Source organism: Cimex lectularius, unplaced genomic scaffold, assembly GCF_000648675.2.
Source record: "Cimex lectularius strain Harlan isolate CLEC.00 unplaced genomic scaffold, Clec_2.1 scaffold303, whole genome shotgun sequence".
In the NCBI taxonomy this organism is placed as follows: domain Eukaryota; kingdom Metazoa; phylum Arthropoda; class Insecta; order Hemiptera; family Cimicidae; genus Cimex; species Cimex lectularius.
Genome location: NW_019392917.1, coordinates 453,037 through 475,766, shown reverse-complemented (window position 1 = coordinate 475,766; position 22,730 = coordinate 453,037). Strand labels below are relative to the sequence as shown.

Below are 22,730 nucleotides of genomic sequence, written 5' to 3'. Positions count from 1 at the left end.
GGTTGATTAATGTGCTGTATTGTGTAAACTAAAAAATTATATAAAAAAAAAGCGTTGTGAAATTTTTATTTTATTATTGCTTATTTGATATGCTTTAAATGAATAAGGCAGTGTTTCTACGTGCATAGAAATATGTTTATAAAAAGTAATTCCTGTCATGCAGGAGGGCTTAACATCCGTTCGGAGGGGTCAAACCTCTTTACAATACATTTTTAACACTATTATCTATTAAAAATCCATGGAATCTACAGGGATTGAAAACTCAGAATCGTTAGCGTGACAAATACGAGTCTGACACCCTCACCAATCTCCCTCCAGATATGGTGCTTGGTGCAGCAGATATAAAATATGCTTATAGTGAAAGTAAAGTAATTCCTTTCATACAGTGGTCCAGCTACCTGTTGAGTATCGCAAACAATGGTTCACAACCACTTTAAAATACTTTTTCCAATTTAAACTAAAATAAAATTAGTTTTGGGCCCAAAGACAGGGCAACCTAACTAGTAATTCCATGCAAATAGCATTTTTTGTCTAATTAGCAGTGTAACTCTATTGATAGAATTTCCTCTGGACAGCTTAGCTAGATGATGATGATTGATACTAGGAAGCAGGATTTGTGCTCCCCAGGCACTGCAGCCTTTGGCTTACTGTACCTTCCTAGTTATATAGTTTGGTGACATTGACTCATTGCTTCTTGTCAGAAGTATTAGGTCATTGCCTGTCGCAGTTACAATTTCATTTTTATTCTCTTCCTCATTGCATAAAATGCATCGTTCAATATGCCCATTTGTGTAGATGTATTCTTAGATAATGGTGACTTGTTAATAGTCCTATCACTCCTCTAAGTCTGGCCCTCTCTAATTGCAACTGTGAGTTTGTCAGTCTTGGTGAAGGTTACCTCATATGGAGCTTTTTATTATCCTCTGACTTAGAATAAATCATAAGTTGTTGACACACACCCACACCTATTTACTTCTCTGCCTAGGCAGGCTTATAGAAACTTTTCTTGGCTGGCATACTACTTAGTGCAATTGGGTATGATAGCCATTATAAAAAGAACAGTAGATTTGTGGGTCCCTTGGATGAAATATATGCCTTCCTTTTGAATAAATTGTTTTTCAGTGTTTATATGAATATTTGCACATTGAATCAAGTACTCAATTGACACATGTTCTACTACTTTATTGTCATATATCAATATCACAAACTAGATAAGCATGGTTACGTTGGGAACTACAGAAATGGCTTAGTCATAACCTTCAATGGCTGAGTTGTTAGTGTCCTATATATATTTGTCATGCTCGAGGTTCTGGATTCAAATACCAGCATAGTTCATGGCTTTTTAAATCTTGTCCAGAACACCCAATGGGTAATTGGACATTAAACCATCCTGTATGGCAGGAATTAGTGATATAAACTCAAATCTACACATGTATAGGATTGAGCTTATCACTTATCATAGTCCACAGGCAATTCCAGCTTTTGTAATTTACAATAAATTACCAGCAGAATCAATCACCCTGGGTGTTGGCAGTCCAGGGTTAGTCTTCCATCCGGCCAGTAAGGTTGGACTCTGATGGTTACCAACACAGGTCATTTCTGTCCCCCCACACAATAATTTCCTTTCACTCTTGCTCTTAAATACTTTCTTACTTATTTACATACCATTCATTCAATTGGGGTAGTGGAGTACTTAATATTCCTCTATTAGCCTTTACACTTATTATATAACTAACCTAATTGAGGATCAATGGAGTACTGTATATTCTGCCATCAGCCCAGCCACACTACACATTCATGTCAATAAATACACTCACTTTCAATACACACTAGGGACACAAACCTATTAGTTGTGTCTTGAACACAAAAAAACAACCCTGTTTTCTCCAAAAAGTGGAACAGGGGACCCAGATATTGCCATGCTCAAGCAAGATTCTCATTCAAGTGGCATTCCTACATGCTGTCTATATGGAGAACCAAGGAGTTTCACCCTTCAATAAGGTGGGACACATTGAGCAACATACTAGACATACAAGAGCTTTGGCCTAAAAAAATAAGTCACCCCTCTCCTATGAATCACATCCTCCCAGGGCCTCCTATTGACAGTGCTCTTTATATGCAAGAGCATCGAGGCAAATCAATGCCATTTTCTTTTAATCATGACTTTTATTGTATTTTTAGCGTCAAGGGGCTGGATTGCAGTGGTGAAGTCTGGAGGTTGGGATATCCCAGCCTTAGCCGCCTTTTCGTTGCCCTCCAGACCGAGACCCAGACAACTACTACCATTTTGCAGAGGTGCACCAATTCATGGTATCTCTCCAACAAAGCACATAGAACAGAAATTACTTTACTTTTCATTAAAAATATTATCGTCAGTTGATTCACCACCATCACCAAAGCAAAATTTCATAAGAAATATTCTTATTATATACTTTATTTTATATCCTTATAGATTGAAGGTAGTCAAATTAGTGAATTTTTTTTAACTTTGTAAATATCGTCTATGACATTACCACATTATGTACACTAGTGGATGCTCGTTATATTAGAAGAAATGCAAAAATTTTGATATGTAATAAGAATATTACAATTCTTGCAAAGAACGAAATTTTCATTTCTTCTAGCATAAAAATATTAAAAGTAATGGTAAATAACAAAATAAAATAAAAATGATTTTTTTTTTTTTTTCCTTATGAAAAAATGATTTAACAATATTTATTATTAACCATTTACCCTTCAAATTAAACTGCACAATTTATCGGATGTGCTAAAAAGAGTTGTTATTAAATTTCAACAGCTGTATTGGGATTGTACTTTAGAAAAGCAGGGTAAAATGTCGATGGTACAGGTTGAAATATCTGAAGGTTTGAACATATTTCAATGATACAAAAATATAAATAAAATAATAAGTTAGTATATTTTCAAACTTTGCACATATATAAAAAATGTTTAACACATTTACTTTGAAGTCCAGCTTTTTTGCATTAACTAAACAGCATATGCTGCTTTTCTGTACATGGTAAAGTGTTCTAAATATTGCTGTACAGTGTCTATCGGTTGATAAGACTCGTCCATGCGGTTTGTGAAGTACGGGCCAAGCCCTTGAACACAGGAGCCGAGAAATCCTTGGGCGAACTCCCTGAGTAGTCCGGAGCAGTAGGACGGTACGGTGCAGGGCCGGTATTCCACCTCGACCAGGACGCCCTTGAAGTTCTGGCTGATGGTGACGCTGCCGAGTTTGATGCAGAAGTCTGCCAGCTCGAACCTCGGCCCTTTCGACTCGATCTTGGGCTGTTTTTTCGTGTAGATCGGCGTCATCTTGAGCATGAGCAAGTCGAAGAGGCCGTCGGCGACGAGTGGGATGCTCTTCGAGCCCGTCTCAAGCAGGGAGAAGACAGAAGCGGGCTGCTCGGAATTGTGCAGAACGTGCACTGTCCTCTGCGGCCCGAGTGACGGGTTGGAAACGTACGTGTCGCAGTCGACGAGGAACTGGCCGCACTGCACCGCACCCAGTGCGACCACTCTCTTCGTGAGGAATTCGATCGTCTGCGGGCCCGTTCTGTTCTCCAGCATTGAAAACTGCTGCAGGATCGTAACACCCATCGTTCGCTAGCCTTCTCGATGTCAATTTACATACAAATCCATAATAGTACTAGTGTTGCCAATGGTAAACAAAACCGGCGGTCGGCGCTATTGTAACCTCCAAACTACAGTGTACATGTGTACCTAACCCAGTTATCTAGGACGTAGTGAGGCGGGAACTACAATTTCAATCTCACCGTCCACCATTTTCAACCGGCTATAAAAATCTTATAGTTTGGTCGTTTTCGATCATTTTTGTTTGTTTTTTGATTATTGAACTTTTAATTGCAATTTTTTTAAGGGGACCGCGGTAGCCGAGTGGTTAGCATGATAGACTCTCACGGTCGTGGGTTCGATTCCCACCGTCGCCTCTGGCCCTTTTTTCCCGATAACCCCCAATTTGAACAACATATATAAGAGATTCGTCATGGCTAATATGCAAAGATCATAAGACCAATTAAAAAAAAATTGCAATTTTAAAATGATTTGAATCAACTACCTATGAGAATGAGGCGAAGACAAAGAGTGTTTGGAACTGCATGGAGGCCCTGACGGAAGTCAGCGACACCAATGACCTAACCCTGGCATCGGTCGCTGTCCGCTGGGCACTCCGGGGCCTCGGGGCACAGAGGCAACGAAAAGGTTGACATGTTGGCTAAAAAGGTGGCCAACTTGGACTCTCTGGGTCCTGAACCCTACTGTGGCTTAGCATCCTGCCACAAAAGAGGATACATCTTAAAATAGATCCTTTATGAGTCCAAAACCTGGTGGAATAATATCACAGGTACGAGGCGCGCGAAGAGATTCATAGAATGACCATCCGCAAAACTTACAAAAGAATTATTGGAAGACAACCGCAACCGAACCAGGATTCTGGTTGGACTCCTGACAGGACACTGCCACTTAAGAAAGACATGCACCTGATAGGAGTACAGACAGAAGAAACCCTGTACAGATACTGCCAGGAACAGGAGGAGACTGTGAAGGTCTATGTAGGTGCAGGTTCTTGCAACTAGGGCAAGAAAAACCGCAAGCAAGATCACACTAAGTAGCCACTGGCAAAGCTGTAGAGGCTGATTAATAACCTGAAGCAGGATAGTGAGTTATAAATAGATAGAGCACAAGAGATCTATTCTGGTTGAGGTGCAGTAGGTCTTGGCCGCCTCTTTCATCCCTGTCCCCTATCTATGAGAATTTATAATAATAATGATGATTCAACAATTATTCCAACAGCATGGGTTTCATAACAAATCAGTCAGTTTCTTTTAAATTTGTTAATCATTAAAACTATATACTTGAATCTATTTACCACCACAACCCAGTCCATGCTCATAGACTTCTCTAAAGTCTTTGACATTGTTAACATAAACATTGTCCTTAAACCTACATCCTACAGTTTTGTCTCTAATTTGCTGCAATGGTGTTAATTTTATTTAAATATGATGCTCCCAGATAGATATCGAATCTTTAAGGTTAATTTTTTTAATGCTTTGATATGAAAAACATGATTAAAAGAAAGTGGCAGCGTCAGTGGGCCGGGCTGGCAGAAAAGATCTCACGTATCATGTTCATTGTCGATATGAGGATCGGATTCGTAGAATCCTCACCCAAACGAGGGTCCGACACATGGACTTACTTTTGGGCCAAAGCCCACATATGTGTCTGACATGTGGAGAAAGGTTGCTCGATGTCCTACATAAATGAAGGGTGCTATTCGTTGGCTCCATACAGAACGCGTGTAGGCACCAGATATGAGAATTGTGCTTAACCACTTCAACGGGTATCTGGATCCCCTATTCTGGTTTTCAGAGTAAACAGTTTTTTTACTGTATATAGAACTAGGTTGAGTAAAAAATTATTGCAGAATAAAAGGGAATGAAGACGACAAACTGGCCGAACTAGCCTCGACTGACATGTGTTTGCGGCATAGAACAAACTTCCAAAATCATTAATTGACAAAAAGTTGTTCACGACAGCTTTGAAACATGGGAAAATGTTAAGTCAATTGTAACTAATGGAAAACAGACAAGAAAGTTTTTTTCTCAAAGTTGCAGCACTAACGCACATTTTAACACAACGTGGCCCAAACAATACGTATTTTTTCCGCTTCCATCTTAATAAAATAAATAATAATAATAATCTTAAAATGCTCCTACCAGCCAGCTATGCTGTAGAGCAAAATATTCAACACCCAATATACGAAAAAGAATCACTTTTTATTTGGATAAAGAACTGCTCACTGAAAAGCAAGAAGTAGCTACCTGATCAGAACAAGCTCATGGATAAAGATTACTGTAAACATTTCAAAATCAATAAATTTTAATTCAATTTAGTAAAGAAAAAATTGTAAATGTCGTATGATTATATATTTTTTAATTAATCTGTCTGTTAATTTTATTATTAGGCTCATATTTTATATATATTTACTTTTATTTATGTTCATTTTAAGTAACATTCTCCGTTTTATGCAGGGTCTAATTTTCGTAGAGGTCATTAGACAGGTGAAAAAAGGGCTAAATGCTGCGTTCACTGAGTTTTCGGCACCTTAAAACGGCCATCATCAGGGCTTTGTCAGGATGACGAAAACGATTAACATGGAAAACTATTGTACAAGCGTTTTGGGTTTAAGGTTATGGAGCACATGGCCAGCATAATACATTTTTGACGGTGAAAATGACGGGGTTCGTCGCTCTCTCTCATTAATTTTAATCCTTTGTATATAGTTCCTGTAAATAGCTGTAATTTCAGTTTTAAATATATAAAATAGCAATTTTTGTAAATATTCTCTGTGAACGTACCTGTAAGAAAATACTAGTCAGAATAAAAATATAGTTGGACCTTTAGTCATACGGATTTTTAGCGAGATGTCTGTTTCACCGTCAAAAATGTATTATGATGGCTACGTGCTCCATAACCTTAAACCCAAAACTCTTGTACAGTAGTTTTCCATGTTAATAGTTTTCTCATCCTTGGAAAAGCCCTGATGATGGCATTATAAGGTGCCGAAAGCTAGGTGAACCCAGCATTTAGTCTTTTTTCGGATTCGAACCCGGCACCTTTACCTTACAGTGATGAGCGTCGTGTCAACGCCTAAACCGTTGCAGCCACCGAAGCCCCGACATCATATCTTCATTCTCCGTTTTTCTATTCGCATTTTTATAAATTATTCTTAACATAATATTAATTACACTTGTATATATATTTTATACTTATGTTTATGTTATACTTGTATTACATATAATATTTTATATGAAGCATGTAAATAAATACAATTTAAAAAACGTGTTTCTTTCCTGCGTCTACAGATATGTTATTTAAATATATATCGTATATTTATAAACCTAGTTTTATCTTTTGAAAATAAAACATGAAGGCAAGGATTGTCAAAGGATATTAAAATATTGACAAAACAAATTAAATAATGAGAACAAACTTAGTCCTTTTTAAAATTAATGATATTACATTTATTTTCATAAAGGGAACAAAAGTATTTTTCTTTAACTTTTGATTTCCCAGGTTTTCAAATAACAAAATCCTCTAAAATTCACTATTTTTGACAATTTTCGTAAAAAGAAAACTTCCCAGTTTTATTAGTTCGTCGGGATGAATTCGGCATTAATTAGCCAATATCCCAAGTAATTGTTCTTACCTCTAGATATTTTCATTTAGAATCGTGATAAGTTTAATCCAATTTGATAATGAAAAGTCGGTGATATTCTGTTTATAGGATTTGAAGAAATGGAATTAAGTAAAATTGTGTTTACAAGTCAACGGTCATCTCCCGAGTGATGTTTTTCGCTATTCCATGTTCCACGGCCAACGTTGAAACTGACCATTTAACAATTCACCTAGTTCAGGTAATTAATAATTAATATTCAACTGTCCTGGCTTATTAAGGCAAGTAATTGGACGATTTTTTAAAATAGAGTTGTGATCAACATACAAGGAAAAATTCATATTTGGCTGAAGACAGTCCCAGAATAAACCGTTAATTATTAACAATGATTATTCGGAAATCGTGTGATAAGGTCTGGTGTGATGTAGGTTTCAGAAAATGTTTTTCTTTATCGTGCCAACGTTTCGATCTTTATTGAGATCATCTTCAGGGCCTGGGATTTATAAAAGAGAATTTATACAATGAAAATTTTTTTTTTATATTCAATCAAAGTATTTCTACTCATTCAAAGTGTTTATTTTTGCGTACTATACTTTAATTTAATATAAAAAATATATATTTTTTTGCGATGTCTAAATTCATTTTTTTCCACATCCTACATATATTTGTTAAATATAGACAATGTTGTAAATCCCAGGCCCTGAAGATGATCTAATTAAAGATCGAAACGTAGGCACTATAAAAAAATGATTATTCGGAAATCGTGAGATGAGGTCACCACACATTATTAACAATATTTATTATTTAGTCATATTCCATAAAATATATTGTAAAAGAGGCTTTATTTTTAAGTCGTTTCTCTGATGAAATACAAAATATGAATTAAATGCGATCAAATTGTCGGAAATTTAACTAATAGCCCGACGAATTTTTGTTTTAAATTTGGTATTCGACAAAATTTGTTCAACATTTTTATCTTTTATTTATTTATTTTTTTGTAATAACTTTAAAAGTTCTAAACGTCAAACGTTTGAGTATTTTTGACGGCCTACTTACTGCTTAAAAACATAACAAACAATTTTAATTAATTGCGTATTTTAAAATTTCGAAAAATTAGAAATTGATCATTTTCTGATTGTATTACTACAATATTGGGTAGATAATATATTTATATATTTAGTTTTGTTTAAAAAATCTGCAATGTAAAAAAAAATGGTGGGTTGCCGAAATAAACAAAATTGAGATCCGAGACTTTAATTGTTGATAATCTTCTGTAAAAAAAAGTTTTCAAACTTAAAAACTGAATGAAAACAAGCATTCTTGGTCCCATGAACCGTACAACCTACACTACCGATTTTCCTATACATTATACATCCGAACAACATTATTATGGTGGCAATCTTCTAACCCCAATCTTTATCCAAGCAACCTCCAAAATCCAAGCACAGGAGGACAAAACCGTTTGAGGAAAAATGTACCCAGTGACCATTAAAAAGACCGTTTTGCCCTCCATGGTGCATCAACGACAAGGAGCAACTTCCACTGAAGTCAGATACTTAAGTTTATACCTAGACAACAGACTGACGAAAAATCCACAGATAAGACAAAAGCCTAAAACGAAGACCGTCAAAACTCATCTAACCCTGTACAAAACATTCCGGACATACGGGGTTGAACCGTGGGGTTCCGCAAAGCCATCCAACGAATCCAGTCGTTCCAATTAAAAGTCCTTAGGCAAACTTTCAAAGCGCCTAAATCACCTCACTATCCACAACGGCCGAACTGATCCGATCCAGTTTCCAAAAGTTCCACACGAAGCTTCAAACCGTACTGCTTAAAAAAATTTAAGTTGGCCTTTTCCCGTCTTTTTGATCTGTTAGATGGGCACATCTTTAGCTGTCAGGGTTATTAGTTTGGTATCTCGCCCTGTTTAAAACTCTGTCCTGGTACTGAAGATGGCGAGAAGCACAACCGCGTTGTCCAAAATAAAGTCAAATGGCCAAACTACTGGTTCGCAACCTACAGAACCCAAGTAGACATCTCACAAATAATTTTTTTTACTATTACTAATCATCGTGATTTAAACGTTTTTAAGACTTGACCAAAATCTTCCTTTTTAAACCCAAATGTACGATCAAATTGGAGGGTCTTAGCAGTACTTATTTTACTACTACTTGGGCCAAAGTTATTTTTTTAAAAGCATTAAGTAGTAATTACAGTCAACCTTAACACTTGGTAATTATTTTCTTGTAACAAAGAAATTTCAATATTTTAAATTAAGGTTTCTTTTGTTGTTTTTTGATAAATAAGGTTTCTTTTTTGACTTATTTTACAATTTTCTAAACTGTTTTTAGTTCATAGCATGGCATTGTGTTACTGTACTTGTACACGATCTATTGTAAACTACATCACCAGTGTCAATTCAATATAACTGAATGTTTATGCAAATAAAGAAAAATGTTAGTACAATATTCAGACAGACAATGTAAGATAGGTGAAAGTCCATGATTTGAAGGAAAAGGAGTTTAAGTGACATATATATATAAGTGGCCTTAACTTTTCCTTCAGAATTTTATTATTATCAAAATAGTTGAAGCTTTATTAATGCATTCCATGTTAAATGATATTAAAACTAGTTATTTGTTAATTTTCTTTGGTGGATTTCAGCATGCAGTCGCCAACCAAGGATTCGATGCTTGTCCCAGTTCAGGAACTGAACTTGCCGTGGAAAGAGTATGTAGAAGATTTTTAAAATTTCATATTTTGATCAATGTTTTTCAAATCACGATCGGTATTTTCACGTAGAATTGTAATTTTAGCATGGAAATGAACACGAGCGATTCGATGCTGCTGCACGTGCTGAATTCGAATTGGAAAGAGTGAGTCTTCTCAACTTCAACTGTTCGCCTCTCATTTTAATTAAATTGCTAATGTTTTCTGTTTTTTCAGCATGCCGTCTGATCTTATAAAGGAAATCGGAGTGAACGAAGATTTGGTAAATTGATATAATTTATTTTTAGACCGTGTCATGTGGATTAAGTAATATACACTTTTTGGTTTTTATTGTCGATTAATCAAACATGTTAATACAATAATGCTGTATTATTTTAATTATTTTGCATTTCAATTTTTACTTCTATTGTTCAATTGCGTGCGGTTAGAAAGTACAAGCCTATGGGCTCAGAATATTTGATTATGGGACCAAATATCCCTGCCCCTGTAGGCCAGTACCTTCTTACTTCCGAGATACATTGATGTATCGACAGGTATATTCGTTGACTGAAGGCTTTTCCAATTTCATATTCCATTTTGGTATGTATTTAGGTTTGTCTGGATGTTTTGTTTAAAAGCAAATCTCCTTGATCCTAGGAACCGCGGGTATCGATTATTTTTCAATAAGTTTGTTCTTGTTCTTCATTTAAGTTTTAATTATTTTAGAGATTCTTCTTTATCGACGTTGGGCTCAGTTTTCTTTGTTGTTCTCTTTATCATTTGGTGCATATTTTCTCCATTCAGCTGTGGCAGATGTTCTCAGCACTCCAATGGTACGAATATTAGCGAGCATATGTATTTTTATGAGTTCTCTTTATTTTGTGAGATTTCTCCGTGTTTTTCTGCGGTGATGAACTTGAAATTTGGTCATTACCGGCGAAATACCATAACGCGTCTGACATCGAGGATAATAGACCAAAATGATTTTGGTGTAAAGCCAGAAATGAACATTACCTCGTCTACAACCCAATTTTTACCTGAAATAGTTGCTTATTGACCACAAATTAACGGTAACTTGATACAATCGTTTGCTACTTTCAGAAGTGCAAGCGTTTTAAATATAAAGCAATATTGTAATAAATACATAAATAATTACATAATTACCTAACATCAGGAAGCGTCGGTGGTCGCATTAGGCGTTGACACGGCGCTCATCACTGTAAGGTAAAGGTCCCGGGTTCGAATCCAGTGGCCCTGCATTCGAACCCGACATACTTACAAATGGGCTTTTTTCAAAAACACCGGCACCCCGAGGGTTGATATAACCTCTGCTGTTTTTCGATCATTTGCTGTTTTTGCTGTTATTTTGCTGTTTTTGATCATTATTTTTGCGGGATAATAAACCTGTGGTTCATTTATTTCTGGTCGTATTGGTATGCCTATCGTCGTCGTTTTCGTCTGTGACGTTGTTCAACTTCTTGAACTTTTCAGATTGCAATCTTGGTCTGCCTATCTTCGCTGGTTAGGTCTGTCGGTTCGACATTTTTCCATCTTCAGTGTGACGACCCTTACCTTCAAAAAAGTTATGAAAGAGATTCATTCGCCTTCAAAGAAATCACATAGGCAAAAGTTGAAAAATGCCTATCAGACCAACCCAGCAAGGATAAACAGACCAAGATGGTCGACAAAGATCAAATTACATTACAGCTATTTATTAACTATATTACAACTACATCAAAAACGTTTCTTTTGCTTAAAAGTCGTTGTCCTTAAAAAGAATTCCTTGGTGATAGAAATGATGAATGGTGAAATGAGAGCGGTTCAGTCCTTTTAAAAAGATAGTTCCTACTATAAGTTGTTTTTCAACGATCCGGATTTCGAGCTTTTAGCTCATCATCAGGTTGTAGAACTCCTTCAACCTGACAATGTGCTAAAGGCTCGAAATCCGGATCGTTGAAAAACAACTTATTGTGAGTCGGAACTATCTTTTTAAAAAGGATTCCTTGGTGATCGTTTACCTTGGGTTTAAAAAAGTTGTATTTTGTTCCAAGTCTTTAATTATAATTATCTAGCTTTACTCAAACTTGCAGATTTAACACAAATTTTGGACTTTTTACTCTGTTTCTTTTAAAACAAATACTTCATTTAGCAACTTTAATCTGTGGATTTCCTCTTGAAATTTGCGGGACAATTAACCCGTAGTTGGTTATTTCCGGTTGTATTGGTCTGCCTGTCGCCGTTTGGTCTAGGCGTGGTTCAACTTCTCGCCATCTTCAGTTCAACCTATCACTGAAGATGGCAAGAAATTCAAAAATATCTGACCAATCAAAGCAGTGAGGATAGGCAGACGAAATTCATTTGGATATAAATCCCATAGTATATCTGATCCCAAATTTTTACACGAAATATTTGCTTATTCATGCATTTTATACAAAGACAACAAATTAAAATAGGCCTTTGTATTGAAGATATAATAATAAAAACGGAAATATACATTTTAAACGGACAAAAAGGCAAATATCCAAAAACGCAACTATTCATCTTGAAAGTTTTTCAGTCTTATCGACAAAACCATCATTTTCGGCGAAAAAGAATTTGAAACGAGATTTGTCAAAATTTTGACTCGTGTCCATACTTCAGTTTTTCGTTCAACTGTAAGCATAATAATTAATCAGTGTAAATGTATAAAATAATAGCAGCCTTCATAGAAAAAAAAAGTAGACTTTGGATAGATAGACCCGCAGGAAATATTGAAGTATTATTAGGATCCGAATTACCATAAAAAATAAATATATCCTTTAATGTGCCCATCGCTGTAATGGATATTATTCGTGCTTTTTTTGTATTATTAATGCTTTTTATTTCCATGAACATAGCTGTGAATATATTATTATTTACAAAGCATAGTACAGGTATGTATTACAATCCGTCTACCGATTATTGGTCTGGTGTTTTTCTTCAAACTTTCTTTGCATCTTCTGTCAATTTTTAAATACAAGAAGTGTAAAGTGTGGCCGGTGCGATTTCGAATTTTTCTTTTGGGCACTTGATTCCCGGCCCAGGGCAACACCCCTATAAGAGACTTAAATGACAAATTCAACATATATGAACATATTTACTTAATACTGTATTTGTAGTTGTAAATACCAAATAAATGTAATAAAAAAATATTTTTTATGGAAAAGAGATCAATAATAATTTTATTGTTTATTTATTTTTTACACTTTTTTTAAGGGGGCGTCGGTGGCCACAACGGTTTAGGCGTTGACACGGCGCTCATCACTGTAAAGGTCCCGGGTTCGAATCCAGCGGCACTGCATTCGAACCCGACATGCTTACATAGAAGATAGAATTTAAATTTTTTTAGAAAATTTAGAAATAAGAACTTTTCTTCTCGGGCGTAGGAGACTTCTCTAGCTTTTTGAACCTATGTCCCAACATGCTTTATTCCGGTTTGATTAAATTTCCCTATTTATTACTTAAATTTAATTACATTTGTTTTCTAATTTTATTTTTGTATATACTAAATATTATATTATTACTAATTTATTATTATTTTTCAATGTATTCTATTTCTTCTTTTTTTGAGTTTCTCTTTGTAAGGGATGTTACAAACTGAAACGGAAAATAAACATGGCAAAACGTTTTTGTATTTAGATATAACGTAAATAAACAGTAAATAAACAAAAGTCTGCGAGAAGGAACCGACAGGAATCGTGTTTGTTTGTTTTTCGCCCAAACGTAGCCAGAACTGACATGATGCCACAAGAATGAACAACATCCATACAGTACGATCTTGAGTAGTTAGTTTCGCCTAGTTTGCCGGGTTTTGTTTCATTGATTCGGTCCTATAATTGGAGAGACGATGGAAATGGAGACTACCGTAAAGAAGGTGAGTTTCCATGGGATTTTCTCAATTTGCCCGATCTTTACAAACGAGGACACTCAGTCGACGTCCTTCCATCAACTCTAGCCCACCTTACCATCTCTTCACAAATTGGCTGGGCAAATCGTCCTTTAAAACATGGATTGCAAACATTAAACATTAACCGCTACACATCGCATTTAAAACTGCTCATTGATATTTTTTGACCGGCTTGATAATTTTGACATTGTACATATATGTTTTTAGGATGCAAAACATTCTGCTGATGTATGCAAAGTAGGTCAAGTTTGGATACAAGTTCAAACGTGTGTAAAAATTACAAAACATTTTAATTTAGATGATGACTTCTTCTCTAATTAAAAAAAAATCAATTCATTCATTTCTTCCATAATTCTCATTCTTTGTATATATACATTTTTATTATTTTAATATTACCTTTCATTGTGCATTTTATTTTGATTTTATTATTTTTTGTATGTGTATATATTCTCTTTTACATATATACATATGTACAATTTTTTTATATGTACATCTATTGAATAATTGAAAAATGGCTCTTGCCTGTACTTAAAAGAACATAAATTTAAATATTTTATCATGCATCATACATAATTGTATGAACAATAAAGCAACAAAAACATTCTCGCAAAATTAAAGTCACCACCTTTATAATCTACCTATGTTAGTGGGTTATTTAATAATTTGTAGTTTCATTTTGCTCAGAATACACACAATACAGTATTTAATGCCAATTTTAAAAATTGGAACCAATTTTCTGAACGTTTAAACAAACATTGGGCATTTCCCACTTTTATAAGTTCAGAGTTTTAAAATTTAAATCCACAAGGAATGCCCTGGTCATGTTTGATCTGGTGCTATTATTATCTCGATTCATATTCAATATCAATGTAGTACTTGAAATTGCAAGTTTCAAAATTGTGAATTTGGTTGTGAATGTTAATTATATATTATTTAAAATTTTAAGTACTTGACAATTCTTTCTAAACACCCTGATCATTTTTTAATACGTAATTAGGCAAATAAGGCAAACGTCATATTGCAAACCAACAGAAAAATCAAACATACCTGGTATTTTACTTTTGAAATTACTTTATTTATTTAGAAATCGTGAGATGCGGTCTGGTGTGATGTAGGTTTCAGAAAAACGTTTTCTTTATCATGCCAACGTTTCGATCTTTATTGATATCATCTTCAGGGTCTGGGATTTACAAACATTGTTTACATATAACAATTACATTATATATTTTTTATATATTCAATCAAAGTATTTCTACTCACTCAAAGTGTTTTTCTTCTGTGTAATTGTGACATTCTTGAGTGTCGTGTCAAGAGTGCCTTTGAAATTACAAACAATTTAAATTTAAATTCATAATGTACAAATAAAAGTAACCCGTTTGTATTGTTGCAATTAACATGTCAAAATATTGCTATAACAAAATAACTTTACAAATTATTTATAATTCAACAGCCACTTTTTGAACATTGGGCAGAAATTTGATATGGGTTTAACACTAACTTTATACAATTCTAAACCTTTTTCTACTTTCTAAATCACAAGTGTTTTAAATATAAAGTAATACTGAAATAAACAGATTAAGATGTATATTCATTTTGATATTTCTTCCTATGGTCTATTGGGTGATGAACCTATAATTTGATCCGAATTTTTTTTTACTCCTTTATCCTCGCTGAGTTGGTTTAAAAACACATTTCGGTGTTTTGCCAATTTCAAAGAGTGCCAACAGATTCCACCTTCAGTAAGTTATAAAAGAGATTTGACTTCAAAGAAATCGCACAGACCCATGATGAAACGTGTCTGACATCCCAGTGAGGATAGGCAGACCAAGATGGTCAGTAAGAATCAAATTTGATTGCAGGTTTATGTAAGCTGAAATCTGCCCATGGACAGTAACCTAACGGCAGGCCTCAAGAATCACCCACCCCAGGTGTTGGCACTCCGAGGTCAAACCTTGGTCTTATACATCCAACCGCAAGATAGGGGCAGCTAGGTCATTTCAGATCCCAACACATCAATTCCTAAAACAAACCCATTCACTCTTTCACTCACTTTTAAATACATTCTTTCTTATTTGCATACATTCACTCAGTTACGGGAGTGGAGTGCTTGATATTCCTCCATCGCCAGTTTCACCTATAACTAACCTAATTGGTGATCGATGGGTAACTGAATATTTTGCCATTGGCCCTCTCATACTACATATTCATGCCAATAAGTACATACTATCACTATTATATACAATAAAAAATCCTGTTTCCTCCAAAAATTGTAATAGTGGACCCAGAAGACTTCCTGCTGTGTTCAAGCATATTTTTCACATGGGTTACAGACTGTTTATATGTAGCCAAGGAATGCACTTTTTGGGACTCATCGACCAACCTTTCTCTGCATGCCAGACACATGTAAGCTTTGGTCCAAAAGTATATCCATGTGTCCTTGCATAGCCTATCCTTAATTGGTTGAGGATGACCCCTCTTCTACAAGACATATCCTGCAAGGGCCACCCATCGAAAATGCTCTTGATATGTGAGATTTTCTCTGCCAATCTGGCCCATCAACAGTGCCACTTTCTTTCAACCATGTTTTTTATTGTATTGATAGCAACAGAGGACTGGATCGTGGTAGTTGTCTGGAAATTGGGACGTCCTGGTGTCTTTACGTTCTTTACCCCATCCAGACCATTAGGTCCAGATACCCAGACAATAACCACAGTTTTGCCGAGATGCTCCAGTTTGTGGTTTTTCTCCAGCAAGAGCCCAAAACTTTCAGATTTAACACTTTTTTTTACTGTGCTAGATATTAAATAAACGCTTCATTAAGAACTTTCATCTGAGATTTCCTCTTGAAATTTGTGGGGTAATTAACCTATAGTTTGGTTATTTCCAGTCAATTTGAACTGCTAGCGTCACTGTTTTGGTTCATCAGATGTGATTCAACCATCACCATGTTCAGATAAACCCATCTCTGAAGAAGAAAAGAAATTAAGACCTTAATCTTAAGAAATTAAGAATTTGTTGACCAACAAAATAAGCAGACCAACACAATTGCAAAAAACTATAAATTTTAAGCTGGCTGAAATCAGAATAAACATTTATTTTTCAAAAGCTTTTGTGAAATTTGAAACTTTTATTTTTTTCCTGTGGATTTGATCATTTCTGATATCCAGATTGGTACATATTAAAAAAAAATGTTTTAACACCCTATTTAATCGTTTATTTTATTGTAAACGTTGAGAAACTTTTTACCCAAGCTTTACCTTTTAATTTTTCTTTCTTTTTTAATTATAGGAAGAATTAGAAGATATTCAGATTTGTGACTCGACGCAAGTTCTGCAAGAATCTGCAGAAGACATTCACAACAACAAACAAGTACCTTCACTGTCAAATTTTCCAGGGATATACAATTTTGAGTTCTTCTTACGAAACAGCGGAAGCTACAAATCCTCATGGGAGGTAAAATGAAATTGAAAACTGGCTTTACTGTCTAGACTTTAATTAATTATTTTTTAGTACTCCAATATATTCAACCAAGTATTTATTGACATGAACAAAGTGTTGATGGTGCAGTTTGTATACGACTGTCCAGTAAACAAGGATGAAGAGCTTTTCATACGTGCAATGCCAGTTTATTGCAGCACGGATTACATCGGTCTCCCTGTGAACAGGTGTACGATACATTCAATTGAAGATGATCCGACAAATGAAGGTAACTGTTATTTTCGTTGTAAACGTTTCGTGGCTGAACAGGCGAATTGAACTTTAGCTCATGGGAGTGATGACATTTGTCGATGTCCTTACTACAACTTGGTCGGTCATGTCGTGCGGAGTCAGTCAGCAGGAGCGATGTACTTTTACAATCGTCACAATAGGAGGCATTCGGTCGCCTTGCAGTTGGTCAACCAGCAGCCTGGACGAAACTCATTCGATATCTTATACACATTTGCCTGTAAAACGAGCTGTCAGAAGGGAATGCAGCGGAGACCAATCAATGTTGTATTTACATTAGAAAACGCAAGGTTTGTAGAATATAACAGATGGACGAATCTGTTTTATTTTTGTAACAAATCTTTTTTAATATCAGTACTTTTTTGTCATAGGGGTGAAATCTTGGGAAGGAGTGTCTTGGGCGTCAAGATTTGCAGTTGTCCAAAACGGGACAAAGACAGGCTGGAAAAAGACGCTGAAAAAAATGGAATAAAAACACATCAACTCCTTACGTTTGATCAGAAAGAGGATGACCCATTATCAGATGTAATTTTTTTTAAATTATCTTTTTAGAAACAAACTGACTACTTTTTTTACTGTTTCCAGCGGGAGGGCATTAAAGCAAGGGTGAAGGCTGAACTGAGACAGATTCATAAATTGCAGTCATCTTTCGCAAAAGCAATAAGAAATCTGGAAGAACTTTTGAAACATATCTAGCAATTTTAATGTTGAAATGCAACAAAGACAACATAATTTTTGGTTTTATAGTCAGGAATTTTTTAATTTTCTGTTAAACAGAGACCTCGTTAATTTGTGATTTTTTAAATACTTTTATAAGAGTGACCAATTTATTGTTTTATATGGAGTAACCATTTTTGTATGGTCAATTATTTTATATATCTGTATTAATTAACTTTGTTTATATTAATACACTTTTTTCAATAATTTTATTGGTTTATAATTTATATTTATAACAATATTTTCTTCACTTGTCTAACCAATACTTTGGTGTTTTTGCTGTTGATAGTATGGAAATAAACATGAAAACAAAACATGATCTTATTTAAAAAATAATTTAATTACGGTATTGCTGTGTATATATATATATATTTATATAAATATGATGACTTTGCACATTTATTTACACTAAATGAAAATATAGAAACTTATTGTATACAATGCCTTCGACAATGGCATGATACATATTGTCAATTGAAGGCTGCAGCGTGGCAGATTAAGATATGGCAGCTAATTTCTGAACGGATTTCAGGTCCCGTAACAGCATCTGGATGGTCTGCTTGGTCAGCTTGTCAGAAGATATGTTGCTCGATAGGTCAATGTCTTGAGATTCCAGTGCTAAGAAAGAAAGATATTTTATTCTATATATTTTTAAATTAACTTAACACTTTGCAGACGAGGTCGCATGGGCGAGTATCACCGATTATGAGAGGTACTGGTAACTTTGAACTTTTGGTATATAAAATAGATATAGGTCGGTAGTCATTAGGAGTGGATGGGGTACACAAGGGTAAATTTTGTTGATAGGGTAGACAAGGGCTTTTTGCCAGTATGAGGGAGTTCTGGAGTGAGTAGTTAAGGTATGAAGTACGACCGGAAGTATAACTGAGAGGCCGAGTTTCAGGAATTCGGTGAGTATGCTAGCTCCTATGGCCTTGAAAAGGGATTTGGATATGGCTTCGAGGACATCGTTAGTATTAGGAAATATAAAAGTTAGATGAGCTGCAATGTGGTCCTGAGGAAACTTTTAGAAATGGGATTGGAACTGGACAAGTTGTGGGTGGCAGAATTAAAATTGGAGTTTAGTTTACCGGGGTGACTGGAAAGGAAGAGGATGTGCTGACAGGTTGACAAAGACCGGGTAAGCAGTTATATAGGGCCACTAAATTCAAACCAGGGACATTTCCTTAGTAATGAGCATTGTATCAACCCCTAAAAAAATGCGGCCAACACACAAAAAAAATCAATAAGTTGATATGCATTTTTAAAAGTTCTTACTTAAATTTTACATATACAAAACATTGTAAAATTAATGAAAAAGTGAAAACAGATCAACTGTAGAAATGAACATGGTTATGGGCTATTAATAAAAACCATAAAGGGTTTTAATTCTGTTGCCTGGCGTCCTTTGGATGAATCATTTTCCAAAGTGACTATTGTTTACAAGTGATATCTCATTGACAAAACTGAATGTCAAATATAATAAACTACAAAAAGGTTCTAAGAACTTTAAGCTGCAAGGAAGTAAAAAACATGTGGAAATTTGCAAGAATATTACAAAGAAAAAGTTTGATTTATAATGAGGGGAAGTGGTTTCGATTTATAAAATGCTCTTCCTGTGTTACAAAAATTATTTCGTATTAATAAGTGTACCAAAAACAGATTTTTTTGTATTTACCAAAGTGACCTCTCAGAAGTTCATAATACCCAGAAATTTGCATGATCAAGTTTTGAATTAACAAGAGTCGACTGTGTGTATTTTTGTGTTTTAGATAGTATTTCTGTTCAGCTGAGCCATCTAAAAAGGACATCATGTTGAGACTTACTGGTTCTACTGGTAGTGCCACTGACAGATTGACTCAGCATGTGTGGGTGATATGAAGGAGACCGATGATGTCGATTTAGAATGATCAAGGGTAGAATACAAAAATATAAAATATTTAGTGGATTGATGCCCTGAATTGTGAGTCTAAAAGAAACTTACTTGCTCTCTCCTTCCCTTTCAAAATAAACAAAATACAGTCTGCTATACCCAGATAAACATAATAAAACCACTTTATGCTGTGTTCACAATGGGAAAAAGACTTGTGCAGCTATTTGTCGACACTTGCCCATAAAGTCTTAATATGTCTACAAACCTGCTATCTGTGTCTGCAGTGATGTCAGTCTGTCATCCATACTCTGAAGGTAGTCATCAACATGTTCTAGCAATCTCAGACGGCACTCTGCCGTGTCGATCTGTGCCTCTGGTGGCACTGGGACCCTGTTGCCTAATTTGTTCTCGTGATCTATAAGACATTTTATAAAGTTAAGAAGAAAATAAAATCTACGATTATTTTGTCTCTAAAGATTCATTGTTTTACCTGAGAGCATTTACTGCTAGGGGGGGGGATGGAATAAAACTAAATCAATAAATATTTAACTAAACTTAAATTTTAAACTAATATTTAAAGGGATACATTAATCTAGTGTTATTTTAACTGTAACTTAATTAATCATTAAGAAAATAAACTCTTTTTGTGTAGCAACCTTATTAATAAGAAAATTTTGTCTATGTTAGTTGACTTCAATTAGTTGACTAAGTAACTTTTCCCAGTAATTTTTGAGTAATTTATGCATAAAAGTTACCTGGTGATTTCTCCTCTGTCTGATTGTCACTTAAACTTCCTCTCCCTGGTTTTTCCACCCCGTTAAAATTCTTTTCAGACCAACTTTTGGCCCAGAGGTAGTGTTTTGGATGGTCTGGTTGCCTAAAATTAACCAAAACAATCAAATTATAAATTTAAAAAACAAAACAAAAAAACAATAGCAATCTACTTACTCCGCAATGTTAATTTTTACTCTCAGACTCTGATCCACATTTTTGATTTCGTGGAGCCTTTGTGATATCTCATAGCATTTTTTTAAAACAGATTCCCTTTGTTTTATATCCCTCTCATTTTTAGTGCGGAAACTAAAGCTGTAAATGATTTTAATTCACTTCTTTACAATATGTATATAATATGAACGAATAAAATTGTTTTAACTATTATTACCTGGGAAGCTTTCCTTGAGTTAAGTAGTGGATTGCATACGAATATTTCTTCGAGGCTCGAACTTTCGCCGGATACCTGCAAATGTAGCACACATACTGGTCTGGGACTTCACTGTCCATCTCAATGCCATTACAGTGCCCGTGTTGCCAGCAAAGGCAAATGTCACACTGAAATCATGAAGAATGAACATAAAATCTATTTAGTTTTTTTTTTTTTTTTAATCAGTTTCATCTTATTCATTATGTTATTAAGTTAATTTTTAAACATGAAATTAGATAAAAAAGAACAAACAAAATGAACAAATAAAATAATAAAAAAGCCAATGCCTGGCCTGGATAGTATTCAAACCCATGGTCTTTGGAACTGAACCTTGAGGTATAACCATTTGAGCCACGGTGAATATCTGGGGCATCGCCTTTCTATTTCAATTATGATTTTATGATAGCATAAATTTCTGTTAGTTTTATTTATTTTGTGGGTTAACCAGTCATTAATTTCATTTAATATGGTTAGTTATTAAGAAAATATGTTAATTTTGTTCATCGGCTTCTGTTCGCACGAGCAAATTGTTTTGATTTGTTAATCCTCTAGCGGGAGTGCTCCCCTTTAGTCCTACTCTGTTTTTGCTCCTCAACTCCGCCATATTTCACTGTTATATTTTTGTTTTATATACACTAATTTGCTTCTGCTTTATCCCTTCTCTCTCATTTTTTTAAATTTCTTTTTTTCTTTTTAAGACTGCCTTCTTTTAGATTCCATCCTGTTTCCATTGTGCTATCCATACTGCTTCCGATTTCAGTCCGCTAGCTTCAAATTGCCTCCAATTTCATTATTTCGTTCAAATAGTTTCTTTTAATTTCCTGATAAGTTTCCCTTCATTTTATTTGTGCCTGAAAGCGATTGAAATCGCTAACAAAGTAGTGCATGTGCCGCGTCCAGAACCCTTCTCCAGATGTCACATCGCACCTCAAGACGAGCTTGGATAAATTTCCATTTTCTCCAAAGAATATGGTGGAGTTAGTCTCAGCAGCAGTCCTCTGAGCAGGGTGAGCTAAGATTAAGCCTACTGTTATTTTGTTTTATTATTTTTCTTCTGTTTCTATAATAATTTTAATGCGACTGACCAGCGTGCGTACAACTTCTAATAAAGGTGTTATATTGTTTCTTATGATTAGAGTATTTTATTGTATCTTCTGTGTGTGTGGTGATTAGTGACCGTTAATTGATATTTATTTAGAAATCGTAAGATGCGATCTGGTGTGATGTAGGTTTCAGAAAAACATTTTCTTCATCGTGCCAACGTTTCGATCTTTATTGAGATCATCTTCAGGCCTGGGATTTACAAACATTGTTTACATATAACAATTACATTTTGGATGTGGAAAAGTGAATTTATACAATGCAAAATATATTTTTT

The 22,730-nt window shown here is 34.9% G+C and overlaps 3 protein-coding genes across 4 annotated transcripts; 1 reads left to right on the top strand and 2 right to left on the bottom strand.

Annotated features, from left to right (window-relative positions):
* Positions 1–2,894: 2,894 nt before the first annotated feature.
* LOC106663575 (mediator of RNA polymerase II transcription subunit 20) lies at positions 2,895–3,713 on the bottom strand. Its single transcript, XM_014388492.2, has one exon. The coding sequence runs from the start codon at positions 3,601–3,603 to the stop codon at positions 2,989–2,991; it is 615 nt and encodes a 204-aa protein (XP_014243978.1). The 5' UTR covers positions 3,604–3,713; the 3' UTR covers positions 2,895–2,988.
* Positions 3,714–7,350: 3,637 nt separating this feature from the next.
* On the top strand, positions 7,351–18,283 carry LOC106663745 (cellular tumor antigen p53-like). Of its 2 annotated transcripts, XM_014388820.2 has the most exons (9): positions 7,351–7,439; positions 9,866–9,931; positions 10,018–10,077; positions 10,148–10,193; positions 17,124–17,288; positions 17,346–17,541; positions 17,599–17,851; positions 17,933–18,086; positions 18,147–18,283. In XM_014388820.2, exons 2-9 carry the CDS (start codon positions 9,867–9,869, stop codon positions 18,255–18,257), a joined length of 1,050 nt encoding a protein of 349 aa, XP_014244306.1. In that variant the 5' UTR covers positions 7,351–7,439; position 9,866; the 3' UTR covers positions 18,258–18,283. The 2 variants fall into 2 exon arrangements, with proteins under 2 accessions (XP_014244306.1, XP_014244308.1); XM_014388822.1 differs by lacking the exons at positions 7,351–7,439; positions 9,866–9,931; positions 10,018–10,077; positions 10,148–10,193 and adding an exon at positions 13,654–13,802.
* Positions 18,284–18,621: 338 nt separating this feature from the next.
* On the bottom strand, positions 18,622–21,487 carry LOC106663746 (PHD finger protein 20-like protein 1). Its single transcript, XM_014388823.2, has 5 exons — positions 21,314–21,487; positions 21,100–21,237; positions 20,907–21,028; positions 20,417–20,566; positions 18,622–18,896 (listed from the first exon to the last, which is right to left on the bottom strand). Exons 1-5 carry the CDS (start codon positions 21,430–21,432, stop codon positions 18,775–18,777), a joined length of 651 nt encoding a protein of 216 aa, XP_014244309.1. The 5' UTR covers positions 21,433–21,487; the 3' UTR covers positions 18,622–18,774.
* Between the last annotated feature and the right edge of the window lie 1,243 nt (positions 21,488–22,730).

Coding starts and splice junctions, on each gene's coding strand:
- LOC106663575 (XM_014388492.2), bottom strand. CDS start 3,603: ATGGGTGTTACGATCCTGCAGCAGTTTTCAATGCTGGAGAACAGAACG.
- LOC106663745 (XM_014388820.2), top strand. CDS start 9,867: ATGCAGTCGCCAACCAAGGATTCGATGCTTGTCCCAGTTCAGGAACTG. Junction 10,194..17,123: donor TCGGAGTGAACGAAGATTTG/GTAAATTGATAT, acceptor TTTTAATTATAG/GAAGAATTAGAAGATATTCA. Junction 17,852..17,932: donor TTTACATTAGAAAACGCAAG/GTTTGTAGAATA, acceptor TTTTTGTCATAG/GGGTGAAATCTTGGGAAGGA.
- LOC106663746 (XM_014388823.2), bottom strand. CDS start 21,432: ATGGACAGTGAAGTCCCAGACCAGTATGTGTGCTACATTTGCAGGTAT. Junction 20,567..20,906: donor GACAGAGGAGAAATCACCAG/GTAACTTTTATG, acceptor AATGTCTTATAG/ATCACGAGAACAAATTAGGC. Junction 18,897..20,416: donor ACTGCAGACACAGATAGCAG/GTTTGTAGACAT, acceptor TTTCTTTCTTAG/CACTGGAATCTCAAGACATT.